An 18,772-nucleotide genomic window follows, 5' to 3' on the forward strand; every position below is an offset into this window, starting at 1 on the left:
TAGTCCAAACATTCAAAAAGTGGTAAGAGGATTTACATAAAAATTGTAAAATGTCCTGTGACATTTGATAATTAATGTAATTTAAAAATTCCCACATTGATCATTATTTGGAAATTTTATTTATTTTCTAAAACTAAATCCACATGGGAATGAAAACGGATATTGTTTTAAATTAATTAGATCATCATACATCCACACACTAGTCCTGATTACTGAAGCTGTGCCTTTTTTCATATACAAATTACAAAACACTTTCAACAGCATTCTGTATAGTATTGTTAATTTTCCAAGGATATGATTATCATTGGAACATATGGAAAGAGTATTTCAGCTAAAAACTATACTTATATGTACAGTCTACCCAGCCTTTCTCTATAGGTACAAAGTGAAAACCCTTCCCATTTATTTAATTTCTCATTGTACAAGGTTTCCTCTCCATTCTTGCAATTAAACAGGGTTTTGGTTTGGTTTTTGTTTGTTGGTTTTTTTTTTTTTTTCCCTTTTCAAAGGAGTCCTTTGCAGCAGCAGTTTTAATGACTTTCACTCAAGTTTTAGAAAAGATACTTCTCTTTCTGCCAACTGTTCCATGCTCCTGCCTTGCCTTCCTCACAGCTGTTCTGCCAATCTCCTAGATGCTTCATCTCCCTACCTCTGCATCTTAACAGCTCAGAACCCCAGAGCTTGCTAAAAGAGAAACAAAGCAGCTGACAGGGTACATATAAGCAAAACAAGCAACTTTGCCATTAGGTGTAACAAAAAAAAAAGTTACTAAGTAATAAGATTTCCACACCTGCATAGCTTCTGTGATCTATGTGACATAAATCACAGCACTGACTCGATCTTAAAAAAAACAAAACAAAACAAAAAAACAACCAAAACCACCAATCCTGTATACATAGTTTCTGACCTTATAATAAACTCAGGCTAAAATAGCTACTTTGGAAGAACCAACACACATTTAAACTACCTTTTTTTTTTAATACCTTTCAAAAACTTAGCTCTTTCTGTGCTACTCCTGCCTTCTTACTATTTTGATCCAGACTATGCCAGATGACAGTAAATTATATACCAAACGCCTTATCCTATTATGCTCTTCCTCTCTCTCTACTTACTCTCCAGACTCCTTCCATTTTAGACCTATTACAAACATCTTACATCCAGCTGTGCCACACTAACACAACCTGAAGTAATCCGCCTTTAATCTCCCAAGATTCCTCTTGACCTAGCTAATGACAAAAGTGATAGTGTAAGTGAAAGTATGTATGATCTGGAGATTATCAGAACACAGTATCTCCACAGAGCTACCCCCAAATGCCTACAGGTTGAGAGATTTCATGGGATGATAGTAGCCAAGGTAAAGAAGGGTAAGGTGCTTTAATTTTGCCATTTGGCTGTCAAATAAGGTGTTTTCCAACTCTAAGGAAACTGGTTTAAGCATCAAATTATGCGTTTTAATATACTGAGATATATTAAAATGGAGAAAAATAATGCAAAACCACAGGAGTGCATAGAAATAAAGTATGGCTACCAAATCATGAATAATACAGATTTACACGTGATTAAGAAAATTTTAAAATCAAATATTATTTAATCCAGAAAAAAATTACAATCAAGTACTGAAAATTTTACACAGGAACTGACATGGGAAATGACCACCATCTTTTTCAATTAACTGAAAGAAGAAATAAAGTTATTTAACAAAACAAGGTTCTTGAATTTAGAATTTATTAAAACTTCTTTTTGGTACTGTAATTTCATACCAATTGTAATTACACCTTGGAGTAAAAAAACCCCTAGTATTAATATTTTATTACTACTAAGCCAAGAAAAATAAGGTGATAGGATACAAAAAAACCTACCAAACTTCAAAGTAAAAAAGAAATCAGATAGAAATGTTCTACTAGTTTGTCACCTCTCAGAAACATATTTTTTAAGAGGAAAAGGAGCTTCTTCTAGAAGTAACATAATTTAGTCCTCAGAAACAACAAAGTAAACAAACTAATGATCATAACCACTAAGCAGTAAAAATCTCATGCTCTTAATTCACGTTTTTTAAAAAAAAAAATATATGGAGCAAGACAATAATGGATTGGGGAAAATGATATCATTATACTCATAAATGAATTATCTCATAAAATATTGTATATTGCATTTTATAGCTGTGATGAATCAGTATTACTAAATAGGAATAGAATTCTGCAGTTCAAATTGCTATTTCCTCAGACAACCAAGGTGCTAAATATAGGTTCTGTTAATAGTCATTTACCAAGCAGAAAACTCATGGTGAATATTTTTAAAACTCATTTATACTTATAACTGACTGTAAAACAATTAGCGAAATCTCACCCACCCCTTTTTTTTTTTTTCCTACATTCCAGTTCAGGTTTGGTACATTCAGTATGGGATGTGGTACTAACAAAACTATGTCAGAACTGTTAACCAGAACCTGTTGTATCATAGAATTTAAAAGCTCCAGTACGCAAGTGCAGCCAAGCTGCTGTAGAAATTGTGTTAGCTGGAAACTCACCTACCCAGTCTGGAGCTAGAAGGTATGATTGTCAACTTCTTTAGTTACCTGTTGCATGAACTTCCCTGGGGCTAGAGACAAACAAGTGCACCTAGGGTCTGTAACTCTGGAATTCCTGTCATGCAGGTTTCACAATGTCCATTACTCTGATGTTACTTGCAAAGTGGTCTGTCAGAAACATGCTTCAATTTTGTTTATTTTGTTTATTTCTGGTACTAATTACAATAAGTCTGAATTTTAAAATAAGAAAGTTGTCCAAGAAAAATAAGACAAGTTAGACGAACGAATTAGATGAAAAAACCTTTATATGAAACTAGATTTTGTCCACTGTCTAAAGGAACATTTTGGAAAGTGTACTTAAACTTATTAAAAATGCAGACCTATTAAAAAAAAACCTAAACCAGAAATCGTGAACGATATCAAGGAGAAAATTTCCACTGAAAATAAAGAGGAAGCTTAACTATCTATAGCTTGCACTAGTTCACCTAAGATCAAGAATAACATCAGTTCCAAGTTTTGTTATGGCACAAAAAGACTAATGATTGCTTGTGTGGCACAACTGGGATAAAAACCTTTGTACAGGGACAAAAAACCCTCATACAGGAACGCCTAATGAACCACTTGTTCATGTACTCTGCCTGACCTGAAGCTGCTTCCTTTGTCTACAAACCTGTTGTTAAAAAGCAATAACGTGTACAGGTAAACTCACCCTATGGTAGTGCAAATACAGAGTCACTGTGCCACGTTAGAGATTAGGTACCATGAAACAGATCCCAGTGACAATGTGGTTCAACAGAACACTCCAAAAAACTAGTTTTCACAGTTTATTGGGGACTTTAATGGCTTTTCATAACTTCTTTAATCTGCAGTGATAATTTGCTCTGTCCTCTATATCAAAACAAAAAAACCAACAACCGAAAAGAAAAAAAGAAAAAAGCTTTAAAAAAACTTTAGTTAAAGAAAAATATGCTAATTCCTCCTTTGTGGAGCACCGCGGCCGTGGATGCGGGGCCACCCCCACAGGCCGCAGCCGCCCGGACGGCGCGGCACGGGGCACCGGCCGAGGGGCACCGGCCGGACGGGGCACTCCCGCGGGCAGCCCTTGCTACAGACATGGGCAGCCCACAAAACACCCACAGACGGCACTGCACCCACCGGCCTAGTCCTTACACGTTTCCCGCTCCTGGCCGCTTCCCCAAGCGACCTTCCGGGCTAGGTGGGCCTCCAAGTGCCTAAAGTCCCCCTTACCTTTCCCGCCTAAGTCCCCCTCACCGGGGGCTACGGGGCTGCCCTCACTGCGGCTGGGCCGAAGCACGACCGAACCTTACTGCACTACACTGCACTAACGGCAAACGTGCCTACAGCGCGGCAAAGACGCTACTGCTGCTGGGGACACTGGCGAGCAAAGCAGGTCCTTAACTACCAGCCGACCCCAAACAACTGTATCCTGACCCCCTGAACCGCCCCGAGACCAAATAACCTCCCCGAAACGCCTCCGCCACCGGCAACCGCTGCACGCCGAACGTACGCTGTACGCATGCGCGAAATAGAAGCGCCACCGAATGAGGCTTCCTCTCCGAGTGACGCTTGCCATTGGTTGCCGAAAATGAACGAGTGCTTTCGTGCTTCTCCGGTGTGACTCTAAAGTCTAAAGGCGGGGGGGGGGGGGGGGGGGGGAGGGGGGGAAGAGGGAAGCAAACGGCTCGAACGCTGCGCAGTGCATTGTGGGGCGGAAGAGGAGAGTCACCGCTCTGCTAGGGCCGCCATCTTGCCTGCGTCCGGACTTGCTCCCGTTTTCGGGGCCTGCTCCTTCTGCTCGCAGCGCAAAGCGGTGGAAACGGAGAGGACGAGGGGCCCGCCCGAGCGGTGCCGATGCGTGTAGAGCCTCCTCGCACCTCTCTCGAGCGCCGCTAGCGAAGGGGGCGGGGGTGGTCGGGCGGTCGCTGGCGCGGCCTCTCCTTTCCTCTGCCGGGATGGGTCGGTCCCGCAGCCGTAGCTCGTCCCGCTCCAAGCACACCAAGAGCTCTAAGCACAACAAGAAGAACCGGAGCCGATCGCGATCCCGCTCCCGGGAGAAGGAGCGGGCGCGGAAGCGCTCAAAGTCCCGGGAGAGCAAACGGAACCGGCGCCGGGAGTCCCGGTCCCGGTCCCGCTCCAACACGGCACCCTCCTCCCGCCGCGACCGGGAGCGGGAGCGCGATCGCGCCTCCTCCCCGCCCGATCGCATCGACATCTTCGGGCGCACGGTGAGCAAGCGCAGCAGCCTGGACGAGAAGCAGAAGCGGGAGGAGGAGGAGAAAAAAGCAGAGTTCGAGCGGCAGCGGAAAATGTGAGCCCCGGGCCTGGGCTGGGGGTTCGGGGGGCGGGGGTGGGGGGTGAGGGGAAGGGGGAGAGAAGGAGCCATGCTGTGCCCCGGGCGCCTTTCTCTCCGTGCCTTCCTCCTCCAGACAAGGGCAGCCTGCGGCTGAGGTAAAGGCGCTGAGGCCTAACTCCTGCCCGTTTTCCCGCCATCCTGCCCTCTCCTAAAGCCGGGCTCCCGCAGGTGCGTTGGGAGCCGCCCCCTCGGGACGCGAGCCTCCCGCACGCTGCCTGCCTCGCCGCCCGCTCTGCTCGCAGCCCTTGCGCCGCTGCTTTCCTGCGCTGCTTGTAAACTTCGCTCTGCGCAGGGGCCCTCCGCGCCCCGGTGGCTTTGTGCTGCACTGCCACACTGCCTGCCCCTCCCCTTCGTGGCGTGGAGCTGGTTATGCGTCGAGCGGAGGAATCTGGAATTGCTCGACTTAGGGTTTTAAGAAGCACCATGCAACGATTATATTAACACTGAGGGTTTTTTTTATTTTCTTGCCAAATGGGACAGTGAGATCCGGTGACTTGTTTTATTTGAAGCCTTTTCTTTTTATGTTTTCATTGCGGGGAATGTGGTTATTTATAAAGTCTACAAAGATAGATAAATTCTGTTTTAATGAATGTTGGATGTGCATTAAGATGTTTAGCAATATTGTTAAGTTATGAAAGAGATCTTTATGCAGCAGAGAGAACAACGGTTTTAACACTTGTGATAAGAGAGATTCTTGCTCTTTGAATGTTGCCCTTGCTCCTTGGAGCGCTGAATCCAGAAGTAGCACTTGTTTGTATGTGTGAAGCCAAGCAGTTCTGTTAGTTCTCAGGTGGACCTTTGAGTTTTATTTCAGCGATATTGTTCTAATGAAATACTAATTTCAGTTCAGAAGGCTTGATCACCACAAATTGTCACTTGAATTTTTGTTTCTCGATAACCTCCTTTGCTGACTTCAGAATTTGATAGTGATGTCATCAAAAACTTTCACAGTAACACAGACACCTGTGAAAATGTTGAAGGCTTTTTGTGTCATTGATCCTAATTTTGTGGTTTATAATTTTATTCAGTACCTAAATTAATAGAAGTGTTCTATACATATCTGTGATAAAGAACTGGAATGTGCTTAACAGTTTGAGAATACAGTGAGTGGTTTATCTTGGTATTCTAGAACTGTTTTAGTTCATATGTAAGTAATTTTTCTATACAGGTTTTGAAATTTTAAAATACTCATGAAGACTCTGTAGGAGGAATATGACATTTGAGTGACATTGGCAACAATAGTAAACTTTTTAAGGGAGAAACAGTATCAGAAAAGATTGGGTATAGAATTTTGATGCTTCTAGAATACACTTTAAATTTCAAAAAGGAAAAGCAATAAAAGTTAGAGTAGAAAACTGGTAGTTGAATAAGTCATCTGTAAATTGTGTTACATATGTTAACATATACTCGTGTTAGTGAAGGAAAGCAGTACTTTCTTGTTGACTGAATTAACTAGTGGATAATTCATATATTGAAAGTGACTTTCTTCTCATGTCTGTTAAAATCTTAATACATAGCCTAACTTCTGCTTTTTCCTATAATGCTAGTTTTCTATAAAGGCCTTGTGAATATAATGGTTCTTTTCCCTCAGAAGTCTGCTGAAATGTGAGAAGTTTGTTTTCTGGAGATTTTATAAAATTAGTCTTTCAGAAGTAAATGGAGCTTAATAAAAATACTTGTACATTAGTGAATTTATCTGTTTCTCTGGAGGTCAGGGTGGTAAATTTACACCTATATATAGGGTAGTCTTAAGTCCCTACCCTTAAAAAAAAAAAAAAGTTCATATAAACTACAGAACAAATGGTTGAGATTTATGTCTGTGTATTTGATTTTCTTGATAAACTCAAAGCCATCATATATATATATATATTTGTAATATTGTCTTTGCCTGCGAATGTGAAAATATGTTTGCTTGGTTTAATTAAATTTGAATGGAATTTGTTGGGGTTAGGATTTAAACATGTGCGGGCACAGTGCTTTAATTTGAGTACATTGTCAGTTGCTGAGGATATTTGAAAACTTACTTCAGACATGAGTGTCAGGGGTATTTTTGTATGTATGTATTATCTTAATTCAGTTAGCTAACTTTTATTCCAGATTCCCCTGATGTTAGATGTAAAGCTAAAATAGTTGAATAAAACATGTGAACATGAGCCTTCTGAAGAATGATTTCTGTAGAACAGCCTCTTACCTACACTAAGCTTTATCAGTACAGGACAATGAGAGTACTCGCTGCTGAATAAATAGTCAGAAGAGGGAATAAAAACCTTTAAAAATAAAAGGGTATTTAGTATATAAAGGATGTTTAAGAATTTGTCCAAGGAGGATCATAGGTAGTGGCATGGCAGAGTCACAGTAACAGGATAAGGTTGATGCATTTTTCTGGATGGTGGTAGTGATCTAGGTTTTCATTTTGGTGGGGTTTGTTTGTTTGTTTTTCTGAAAAAAAATCACCTGAAGGTATTTTGTGTTGCTTCAAGAAAAGTGAATGCTGGCCTAATGTTCTACCAGCTAAGTTTCTTATCTCTTGAGGAACATAAGAAGGGTAATTGTCTTCTGGGGCTGAAAGTTGGTAAGTTGAGGGTTCCAGAACTTTGTACTGAAGGAGATAGACTGTCCATTAGGTTCAGTACACTTTTGAAAAGAGGATACATGTACAATGGAAACTGGAAGCTTTTTCACCTCAATATTTCACATGTTTATCTAGATTAGTAATCCATATTTCATTATCTTCCTATTGCATATGTGCACATTATACACTGGGAAATCAAAATGTTAATAAATCCCGTAACATTTTTTTTTCTTTTTAAATTAGTTAGGTTTATGTCTCTCAATATAAATAAGGTAGGAAAATGGAAAAATTATGGAAATGACAGGATATTAAGATGTTACAACAGTAGTTGTTATTCTAAATCCTGGTTTCTGAGGCTGATGGGCCAGAAGATAAGTTTTTAAGACTGTTCTGTACTTCACAGAATACTTAAAATGAAAGTTCAGTTTCAAGGTTAAAAAGAACAATCTTCTTCCCAAAGCCCACAATAATTCTGTATAAATAGTACTATATGAAAAATAGCTATACAATATTTACTTTTATTGGTCTTTGGATATCCAGTTGCCATTTGTACTAGCAGTTACTACCTGAAAGATTTTTTTCTGATTTGGTAATAAACCTGCAAATTGACCTAATCTTTTTGTATCCTTTTTAGTGAAAACTTAAAACAATGATCAGGTTAAGTGGTAATCCTGCTGCTAAATAAAAATAAAGACAAGATGACATTTGAAAGTATTTCCAAAATTCAGATCATGAAAAACTGTGAAGTTTACAGGGATTTGGTTAGGGCTTGGTATTGGTGTATTTTATCTTTCTTGGATAATTACAGTAGCAACAGAGTGCTGCAATTAAGAGGTTAAGGACAGGTGAGGTACTTAAAATTTGATAAGGGAAATGATTGGATAACTAGATTAGAGATACAACACCTGGAATTCTTGTTAAAATTTTCAAATTACATATGTTACTACTTCTGTCTTCTATTTTAGTTATTAGAGATTAGTTTGATGCCTTTGAGGTGAGGGCTTTAGGACAAGATTTTACAAGAGATTATTGCTACATACAGCCTAAAAATGAGACCATTTAAATTCCTGAAGGGTAAAGGATAGCCAAAGTTTGGTGTGGTATTATTTTTTTTTCTCCTTTTTTTTTAACTTTTTTCTCCCCCCTCGCTCCCCCTGCCCCCCCCCCCCCCCAAAAAAAAAGAAAAAAAAAAAGAAAAGAAAAGATCAAGAAGTAGTATGATAAGCTGTCTCCTTAAACTTAGTCCCTTGAGATGTGGAGAGATGCTAAATATGGTATGGTCTGAATGGGTTCCCTGCACTGGGAACACCGATTGCCTGAATATTCACTTTCTTTAAATGTAGGGCAAAACATTCTTTAAATATATATGATCTGTGTGTATAAGGTATAAAATATTAAAAGTGATTCAGTAGCGTGGCTGCTGCTGTGTACTTGAAAGAGTTTGTTTCAGTGCATTCATTGTTGATTAGAAAAGTAATCCTTGTGTTTGCATTTTGTAGTCGTCAACAAGAAATTGAAGAGAAACTCATAGAGGAAGAAACTGCTCGAAGAGTGGAAGAGCTTGTGGCTAAACGTGTAGAAGAAGAGTTGGAGAAAAGGAAGGATGAGATTGAGCGAGAGGTTCTCCGCAGGGTGGAGGAGGCTAAGCGCATCATGGAAAAACAGTTGCTCGAAGAACTCGAGCGACAGCGACAAGCTGAACTTGCAGCACAAAAAGCCAGAGAGGTAACGCTCGGTCGTTTGGAAAGTAGAGACAGTCCATGGCAAAACTTTCAGTGTCCGTTTGTGCCTCCTGTTCGGTTCAGAAAGAGATGGAATACAGCAAATCTAATTCCCTTCTCGTATAAACTTGCATTGCTGCGAAACTTAATTTCTAGCCTATTCAGAGGAGCTCACTGATACTTAAACAGTTATTCTCCTAAAACCTGAACAAGGATACTTGATTTTTAATGGAACTGACCTACATATTTCAGAATTGTTTGAAACTTTTGCCATGGCTGCAGGATTTATCAGCGGTCCTTTCATTTTTGGGGAAGGGTATTGAAAATCTGTAATTATGTATCCTTCATTTGTTTCATTTTGTTTACCTAGACTGTAAGAGGCTTTTGCCTTCAGTCAGGCAAAAAGCAGGGTCCAGCAGTGAGCTGCAGTACCTGTCTAACAAATAGGTGTCTTAACTCTTTGTTTAAAATGAACATTTTCCTTGAGCATACATTGGACTAATTCTGGGACTTCGAGCATAAGCCCATCCATGTCTTCACGAAGGATCTATGTCCAAATCATGATATCCATTTTTAATAACTACTAACAACTCCTTTTTTTTCTCTAGAAGTTATAAAAGAGCAGGTTGCCCTTGTCTGAAGTCAAGCTGAACATGTGACTTGGGGTTGTTTTTTTTTTTGTTTGTTTTTGGTTTTTTTTGTTTGGTTGGTTTTGGTTTTTTTGGTTTTTTTTTTTTCATCAGCAGCTGGAGCAGAAGCTGAAAATGTCTTTCTGTGAGACAGTAACTTGCTACTAAAGGCTTTGATGCCTGCCTGCACCAATCATTCCAGGATCCAGAAATTTCAAGACAGACTTTAAACTGTAATGGAAATTTCTGCTAAATAATCATAAGTCTCAAATGCCTTTTTCAGTCTGTACCTCCTACATAATTTATTTTAAATTACTATTTTGATTGGCTTACAAAAGGAAAGACAGTAGCAATGAAGCTTTCTCCTCCATACTAAACATGACTTGTCTGTAACATAGCATCTTTAAAAAAAAAAAAAGACAAAAAAAACCCCAAAACCGGAACAGTGAGTTACAACAAATATTAAGAGTATTAAATTACACTTGTTTTACAAATTCAAACCTTACCGTGAAAGAACTTAAGTTGAATTTAGATGTCTGTAGTCAGCGTACATTTCATATATAGAGGTTCTCATTTGATCAGATGGATGACTCTTTTTTTTTTTTTTTTTTTTTTTTTTTTTTTTTTTTTCCCTATTGTCAGTGTGATGTGGAGAAGTCCCATCAGTTTTTTATAATGCAGAATAAACTTCCATGCCTGGAGTGAGGTGTGCTAGCTAGTAGCTGGTTACTAGTCATAGTAAGAAGTTTTCTCTTCGTATGCTTGCTTTGTTCGTATTAACTTTTTTTTCTTACACAGACACAATCTCTGGCTAACTTTAAATCTTCCAAATATTAAAATAATTGGGATATATATTACGTGAACTGAAAAACCTCAAAAAACTTTCACGCAGTCTTCATATTTATGAGTTGCATAACAAAGTTCCATAAAATTCACCAAGAAAACAAGAATTACAAGGCTTTATTTCCTGATCTTGCCTTCCCTGGACTCCTGAATTTCAAGTTCAGACTGCAAATGACAGTTTCAGCTGTCTTAAAATTGTCAAAATACTGAATGTTTAGTCCATTCTCCCCATGAAAGAAGCCCATAGCTCCATGAAGTATGGATTACCATTTGTATTTTTCACTAACAGTAAATGTATTTTTCTTATTAATTGTTTGCCTTAGGAATGATTTACATATTTTTGTTCCTTCTTATCATAAACATCTGCATTCCTCAGCTCAGCCTTCCTTGTATGTTGTTTCTTTATAAATGGTTGAGCTGCTGATGCAGGTATTGCCAAGCTAACAGTACAAATCATTTTAAAGAGGAAGCTGGCGCGTATGGCAGCCGAGGAGCACACTCTGCAGGACACTGGACAAGACAGTAAATATTCAACTTTTAATGCTGATTAAAGGAGTATAGGTAAAGAATACGTAGGTATACTTAATTGGTGAGACAAACTATTCACTTTATTTATATTTTCTATATTACTTTTTAATTTGGTAAATACTATCCAGTTTTTGTAGTTGTCCTTGTTGATTTGTGTGATAATAAAATTCTAGTAATAAATTGTCAGGATTCTGTGATTAGGGAGGGTTTAGTTGGTTGCTGTTTGGACTGGGCGGGATGATTTAAATTGAGTACTAGAAACCAGTTTTAGTGGCTGCACAATTTACCGTTGTGAGACAAAATAGGTGGCTGTAAAGCTACCACTTTAAGTCAGTTCACAAAAGAATTCTGAGAAAGATTAGTGAACATACAGAAAGGGATGTTTTACTTTACTAACATCTTGCCCTGTCCTCCCCTTTAGGAAGAAGAGCGTGCAAAGCGTGAGGAACTAGAGCGAATACTAGAAGAGAATAATCGAAAAATTGCAGAAGCACAAGCTAAACTGGTATGTGGAGATGTAGTTAACTGTTCTGTAGGGGAATACACGTCCCTCTGCCTGATTTGCAACATAATTAAAATAAACAGATGGACCCCTTTCTAGATTTTAACTTACCATTGCCAGTTATGTCAGTAGCATTGCTTTCCTTCCCTTGACCATAGGAGACCAGATCCTTAGCCGTAATACTAGTCTAAAAAACTAGTTCAAGTGTAGTTAGTTCAGAGGAAGAAAACTGCCTTCAGAATTTCAAAAATACATTTTTAACTATATCTCACAGGGAAGGTTGAAGTAAGTTTGCAAACTTGTTCAGCTTCTAGAACAGAAGTGACTAACTGTTTTGTTGAGCAGGACAAGTACAAACTGGATTTGAGAATAGTATAATGTTGATTTACAAGTGTTGAAAGGAATTTTCAGCATAAGCTTAAGATGTCTATGTTATGAAGGTCTAGCTTACGTTGGTCTCCAAGCCTATTTAAGCAGGTGCCGGCCTCATGAGAACTTTCAATATGTTTTAGCTGATTCTAATCATTAATGATAAGCCAAACTAAGCTTATTCTAAATCCCAATTAACTCTTACCGGTTTCAGTTACCCAAGTAGTTGCACGTTTTTCAGGTAAAGATGATGCTTCTTAAAACTGCTTGAACTATATCTGCTTTAGATCTCTTCCTGGTTTACCCTTTTCTCAACCCCCTATGGTGGAAATAAGACAAATAGAAAATTTAAAATATTAACTGACATAATGAACAAAATAAGCACCTTGTAAGACCACTGGAAGAGCTGTAAGAACCATAAGTCAGTGTAAGGATTGACTTACTCAAGATCAAGATTGTTCTGAATTAGGAGGGAGTTTTAGATGGGTTTTGGAGTGGGGAGACCTGTTTGGCGGTCTGTTACTTCACTGTATTGTGCTTTCATCTGACACATGGCAGGTGTCGGGGGAATATCTCTATATGTACACTGACTTCTTTAATTAAAATGTAATATGTTGTTTGCTAGGTAATGCTGAAAAACATTGCAAGTAAGCACTCAAGATTTCAATACATTAGCTGTAGACAGTTTTCAGTGTTTCTCCTAAACTCCATTCAAGTAGCCATTTTATAAATAGTTTCACTGAAACCAGCTATGGCATCTAGCTCGGGTAGAACTGCTTACATACCTGTGCAGGACTGGACCTGTTTGGACATTAATATGGACTTGTAAGTGGCTTTTATGACTACAAAATATGCTGGCCTAAATTCTACCATTTTCATGTATAGGCTGAAGAACAATTGAAAATTGTTGAAGAACAAAGAAAGATTCATGAGGAGAGGATGAAACTAGAACAAGAGAGACAACGTCAGCAAAAAGAAGAGCAAAAAATGATCCTGGGCAAAGGAAAGTCTAGGCCAAAACTGTCCTTCTCACTAAAAAGCCAGGATTAAATTGCAACTCTGAACTCTTAAAAGAAACAAACAAAAAACCCAACAAAAAAGGAAAACAAAAAAAAACTTTGTATGGTAGCTTCATGTTGAAGTGTTGGTTGGTTTGGGTTTTTTTTGTTCTTTTTGGTTTTTTCCTCTTTTATTTTTTTCCCCTCTCTTTTTTTGGTTTTGGTTTTTTTTTTTGTCTTTTGAAAGTCTGGAAAGTTAGCTTGTTCTAATAGGGGCTGTGCTCTGCAATTCTTAAATATTTTTTTTTTAAAACTTCCATTAAGTTAAACCCTTATCAGATCATTGTTGCCTTTTAGAGGGTAATCTGTTCTCATCAATTTTCTTTCTGTGGTAGTGGTCTGAAGCAGATCAGGTCACTTTGTGAATTGTGGATGATCTGATAAGGTTTTACTGACCTACTCATCAGAGTTTGACTCTGATAATTGACAGAACTTTATACTGGGTATTGCTGACTTTTAATATTTTTATTTTTTTTTAAGTCAGTAAATACATGAGTAAATTGCCATAGTATTACTGGACCTCTGTGGTTTATTGTTAAATCAGTGTCCTATGATACTGTCACATTGTTGCGCTTGATGTTCCTGATACAGGTAAGGAAATAGTTTGTCATACCTGCTATGAATACATAGAGGGAGTTCAGTATTGTCTCTGTTAGATTTGTTTTTATTACATTGACAGCATTCAACCAGCGTTCCCCATTGTGTAAATAAACCAATTTGCTGAATAAAGTGAAAGTCTTAAATTCATATGTTTAAGTAAATTTTTTTAGTACACTTCTATAACAGCCGAGTGACAATTTACATTGTTAAATTCGAGACTATAGTGGTATTTTTTTTTTATTTTGCTTTAAACTGTTGTGGCTTCTCCTGTTTATAATGCAAAATTACACACAGTAAAAAAAAAAAAAATCCCTGCAGTTGTGAATGTTTTTGATGGCTGCTGCTGCTGTTTTCATGAATGTTGGTTTTTATTCTGACAGAGACTTATTTCAGCTGTAGTATCACGCTTAAACAGCTGTTTGGCTTACTGCACCCGGACCAGTACTTCAATATCTAATCCCCTCCAGTTCACCTCATAATGCAGTATATTGTATAAGTTAACATCATTACCATATAATGAATCTGATGGGTCCTAAAGGATTTAAAAATGGAAGTTTTTTTTTCCCAAAGAACTGGACTGGCTGGCATACTTGAAGTGAAAAACAGAAAGTGAGATTCTGTCGAAATACACTGTTTTATCCAGAAGGCAACTGTTACTCATATACAGATCTTGAACGTTATCCATTTATATATACAGGTTTTATTTTGAAAAATGAGAAACTACAGATTGAAAACCATATATAAACTCCCCTTTTGGTATATAATTCTTCTACCAAAACCTGGTTACTATAGCTTGTCCAGTTCTAAAACTTTCTTTTTCCTGTTGGTGTGCAACATCTGTAGTAACCATAAAACAAAAACTACCAGTAGTTGTCTGAGCATTTGAATATCACTGGGCAAAGTTGGAAATCATTCCTGATGTTCCCAAAGGATCTGTTTCTGTAGATTTGGCAAGTTAAATGTGGGAGCAAGTTGCATGTGCCACTGAAAGCAGTATTCAACGTGCTTTGTATGAAACCTGGGCTTGGGGGCAGATTGATGTGTATCGCTTTGTCCAGTATGTCAAGAAAAATGTGAAGACAGTAAAATACCTACACTATTACTGTACTTAATTTGTCTATATCTTGTATTACTAAAGAAGGTTGAAGGTTGCTTAATGCATAAAAACAAAATTCAAAGCCAAATAAATCATGTACATGACCTGTTGGCAGGAGCAGGCTGTATTTAAAGCTCAACTGATACCTGTATTTCTCAAACAGAAAACATCCCCTTTTCCCTTATGAGAAACAAGCTATTAAAAGTCAATACTCAAAACAGACCTATGCATTTTTGTTTCCTCTCCTCTTCCAGAAGCAAGACACTTAAGTTCTCATATGTGCAGCTGTTGTACCAAAGCATTTTGTCCTACACTGCTAATTTGATGCTAATTAGTAGCATTTGTTCCTTACAGTTAACATTGCGTAGGCTTAGACTTGAGAGGCTATTTTCAGTCACACCTTCAGGACTACTGTGTGGACAAAATGTCCAGTCACAGTTAGGGTTGCCTTTTTTCCATTCTAAACTTGCTGCCTGTGTTTCTTTCCCCCAACCCTCAAAAAAGGGAAACCAGATACGTATTTCTATTTTTCTGTTGAGGCAGAATTTCAGTTGGTAGAAACTACTGTTCTAAAGCATTCTGTATTTCATAGGGAGGTCTCGTAGACCTGGTGTGGGCGGACATCATGTTTGCATTATTCGGGGGTTTTCTTCCTTTTTTAAAATGGAGGGCCTCAGGGATACGCTTGATTTCTAGGAAAATAAAGGTGGACACAGTTTGGGTAGGGGGTAAATTGACTTTTGATGATAAGAGCTCAAGATATTCTTGTATTCCCTTAAAACTTGATACCTGTCTGATGCAAAGTAGGTTAGAACGTAGACCAGCATTTGCATAGTGATTTAACTGAGTGTGAGCTGTGTGTGAGTTTGCATCAGGATATGAACCTACCTAGAGAAATTGCTGTTAAAAATTGTGTTGGGTGTTTAATTTTTCTTCCATTATAGTTAAAAGTTTCAATTTCAAATTTTGGTTAGGCAGTTTTTTGGTTTGTTCTGGCTTTTTGCAAGGAGGTGGGGGTTTTTTTCTTCCCCCTTCCCCCTGCCCCCAGGAGGCATTTTTTGTTACCACCTATCTTGCACAGCATTCATTTCCCTTACATGATGACAGAAGAGATCTTAGTTTTCCCAAACCCTGTTCATAAATGTCCTGGAGAATTGTTCTAATGCTGAACAATGCATCTATCCAGCAGAGGCAGGAGAGAGTGGGAGTGCAGCAGAATCCTAGCAGTGTGCTGTTACTTTGGAGATTTGTTAAACCGCCCTTTGAACTTCCCATGTTTGCTATCATCATTTGTCCAAGCACAAGCAGAAAGCTGACTGCTGTGAAATGTGCTGGAGAGCTGGTGTCCTTGAAGCTTAGCAAAGCAGAGACGATTAGGTTGGCGAAGATGTCTAAGCTGCCAAGCAACTGCATACCTACGTACAGGCAGATATGTCAGTATTACCTTACTGAAGTATCACTACTTCATCCGCTCCTATCTTGTCTTGAAAAAGAAGGATCTTCATTGTCTCTGTTCTCTTAAGCTTTGTGTCGCCTCATACACCTCACCATGCCTATTGCCCTTGCTGACCCAAAGATTATAAACTCCTCTTTCCAGTGCTACTAACATGCCCTCTTACGATCCTTTTGAGCTTCTGTGCCATTTTTTGCATGTATACTGAAGGTGTTGGTTGTGATTCACTCACTGTGTGAGGTGTCTCAAACATCTTCAGAGTATTGGGGATGTGTCATCCCTTTGGCAAGCAGGAGAAGAAGGATGAGCGCTGGGACCGCAGGGTCTCGGCTCAGTGCAAGCTCACATGAAAATCAGGTTGATAAACACTTTTCAGTTTGCGTTACAGAGGTAACATTTCAGGAGAGAACTGTGGAGCTGCCTGTCTGCCTACGGCTCATTCCAAGACAGGAGAACCTGGTCAAAGTGCCCAGGCTGGTGCAGTTTCAGACCAACAGGCCTGTCCGGCTGGAGCTGAACCATAGCTTTTGCACATCTCTGTTCCGTTTTCATGCTAGTACTACCAAATGCGTGTGTTCTGGGTTATCCCCCTCTTCCCAACGCACTGTTCTGTTAGCCAGCTGAAGAGTGCTGAGCCTCTGTTGACATTTCCACAGGGAACAACCTGGTCTGCTCTGCTGCACAAGGGGACGTAAACCCTTAGAAAAGGCTGGTCATATAGAAGTTTGATCCCTGGTCTTGTTTCCCACACCACATATCTCATCGCAGACCACAACATAATGTAAGATTTTTGTTTTCTCAGGGTAATACTGGGAACCAGTGTAAAAATAATTCATAAACAGAGAAGTAAAATGTATGGTTAGGACGTTCCCACTTCTTTTCTGATTTTTGTTACAAGGCTGCTTGAATTCTGTGGCTGTATTTAGGAACAACCAAGCTCATTTTCTAAAGAAGCTATGGTTAACCAAGATTGCGGTTATAAAACAGACATGGAGAAGGCAAATTAACATCTACATATATACTCGCTCTACAGTAAATGCAGAAAATGTATTGTTACGGTGTGAATGAGATTTTAGGAGCTGTTTCAAGTATCCAGCATGTTTGTATAAACAGTAAACAATCCACTTAAATCAGTAAGTGTTAATCATGCCATCATTTGTCTTTATTAAATTTAGCAGTAATTCTATAATCTCTTCAACTTTCAAAATGGTAGATTTTCAAGTAATGGTGAGTGATGGTAAGCTGTTCCACTTAAAATATTTCACGTCCCGTGTATTCTCACTGCCGATGTTCAGACTGATGTTTAAGAGAATCGGGGATTGTGGGCCCGATCCTGATCCCATTCAGACGAGGTGCCTTTTTGTTACAGATTTCGCAGGATCAGAGCCAATGCCTATGTAATTATTGCCCAGATCACTGTCGGAAAGAAGCCGAAAGGGAGTTATTCAGCAGTAAACCCGATTTTTGCTCTAAAGCTGGCTGAGGTGCAGGAAATAAAGGTTTAAGCAGTGCAAATGGCAGATTCCAGGTTTTTCCCTGAAGGATGAGGGAAAAGCAGGTCTCACCTGCTCGCCGGGCTTGCGGATCCGTCCATCCGTCCGTCCTCCGGTCGGGGCGGCCCGGGCGCGGGGGGACGGGGCGCCGCTGGCCGGGAGCGGCAGCGTTTCCTCCCCCCGAAGCCGGTCCCCTGCGAGGTGTCCGCCAGGGAGCCGCGTTCCCCGCGCAGCCCGGAGTATCTGCGGGGCCTCCTGCCAAACAGCCCCGGAGAGCCGCTGCGGCGGCCGGAGCCCGCTGCTAACTTCCTCACCTCTGTGAGCTTTTTGGCTTTTAAACCCCGGTCCCCAGCCCGCACTTTCACGTTTTCTCCGTGTCCGAGGCGATTCCTGCTGCTCCTCGGAAGCGAGGCGGGAGAGTCGGAGGCCGATGCGGCGGCGGGTCGGGGACAGGGATGGGGAGGGAGTGCGGCTGCACCGCGGCTGCCCAGGGGCTCCGAGCGCCGCCTGCCGCCCCCGCCCCCGCCCCGCCCGGCCCGGCCCGGCCCCGCTCGGACCCGCAGGTTGCTCCGCGGCGCGCAAGGCGCCCGCCGCCCCGACCCGGCCGCGGGGATCGGCCCTTCGGGCAGAAAGGGCGACCCGAGTGGAGCAGCAGTCGAGCCCGCATTTCCCTAGATATCTTAACCTTTGTTGCTTGGCTGAGCTCGGAGATAAGTTCCCGGTTGTTCTCCAGGTTCTTACTTACAAGTGATTTTTATACACCTTCCCCGTGCATCACCAGGATGCTGGGGAGTAGAGTAAAACAGCTGTATTTACCTAAAATGATTAGCCGCTGGACAATAGAAGTGGAGTGATATATTTAGCTACAGGAGGATATTTTCAGACAATACCAGGGCTCTTCATTTCCTCTGGTTTACTTAAAGCAAGGATACGGGGAGTTAGAGGTCACAGTTTACTCACAGCTTTTACAAAACACCGCTCGTAACCTTTTGCTTCAAAACAAACAG

At 40.2% G+C, this 18,772-nt stretch overlaps 1 protein-coding gene and 1 long non-coding RNA gene across 3 annotated transcripts; one reads left to right on the top strand and one right to left on the bottom strand.

Annotated features, from left to right (window-relative positions):
* Positions 1–4,234: 4,234 nt before the first annotated feature.
* On the top strand, positions 4,235–13,870 carry ARGLU1 (arginine and glutamate rich 1). Of its 2 annotated transcripts, XM_005238370.4 has the most exons (4): positions 4,236–4,856; positions 8,973–9,198; positions 11,616–11,699; positions 12,951–13,870. In XM_005238370.4, the coding sequence occupies exons 1-4, from the start codon at positions 4,501–4,503 to the stop codon at positions 13,113–13,115; spliced, it is 831 nt and encodes a 276-aa protein (XP_005238427.1). In that variant the 5' UTR covers positions 4,236–4,500; the 3' UTR covers positions 13,116–13,870. The 2 variants fall into 2 exon arrangements, with proteins under 2 accessions (XP_055658167.1, XP_005238427.1); XM_055802192.1 differs by lacking the exons at positions 11,616–11,699; positions 12,951–13,870 and adding an exon at positions 11,131–11,391 and having other exon boundaries at positions 4,235–4,856.
* LOC129784309 (uncharacterized) lies at positions 13,747–18,317 on the bottom strand. Its single transcript, XR_008746858.1, has 2 exons — positions 17,838–18,317; positions 13,747–17,688 (listed from the first exon to the last, which is right to left on the bottom strand). It is a non-coding gene; the product is annotated as an uncharacterized LOC129784309 (long non-coding RNA).
* Positions 18,318–18,772: the final 455 nt, after the last annotated feature.

Source organism: Falco peregrinus, chromosome 4 (assembly GCF_023634155.1).
Source record: "Falco peregrinus isolate bFalPer1 chromosome 4, bFalPer1.pri, whole genome shotgun sequence".
Lineage (NCBI taxonomy): Eukaryota > Metazoa > Chordata > Aves > Falconiformes > Falconidae > Falco > Falco peregrinus.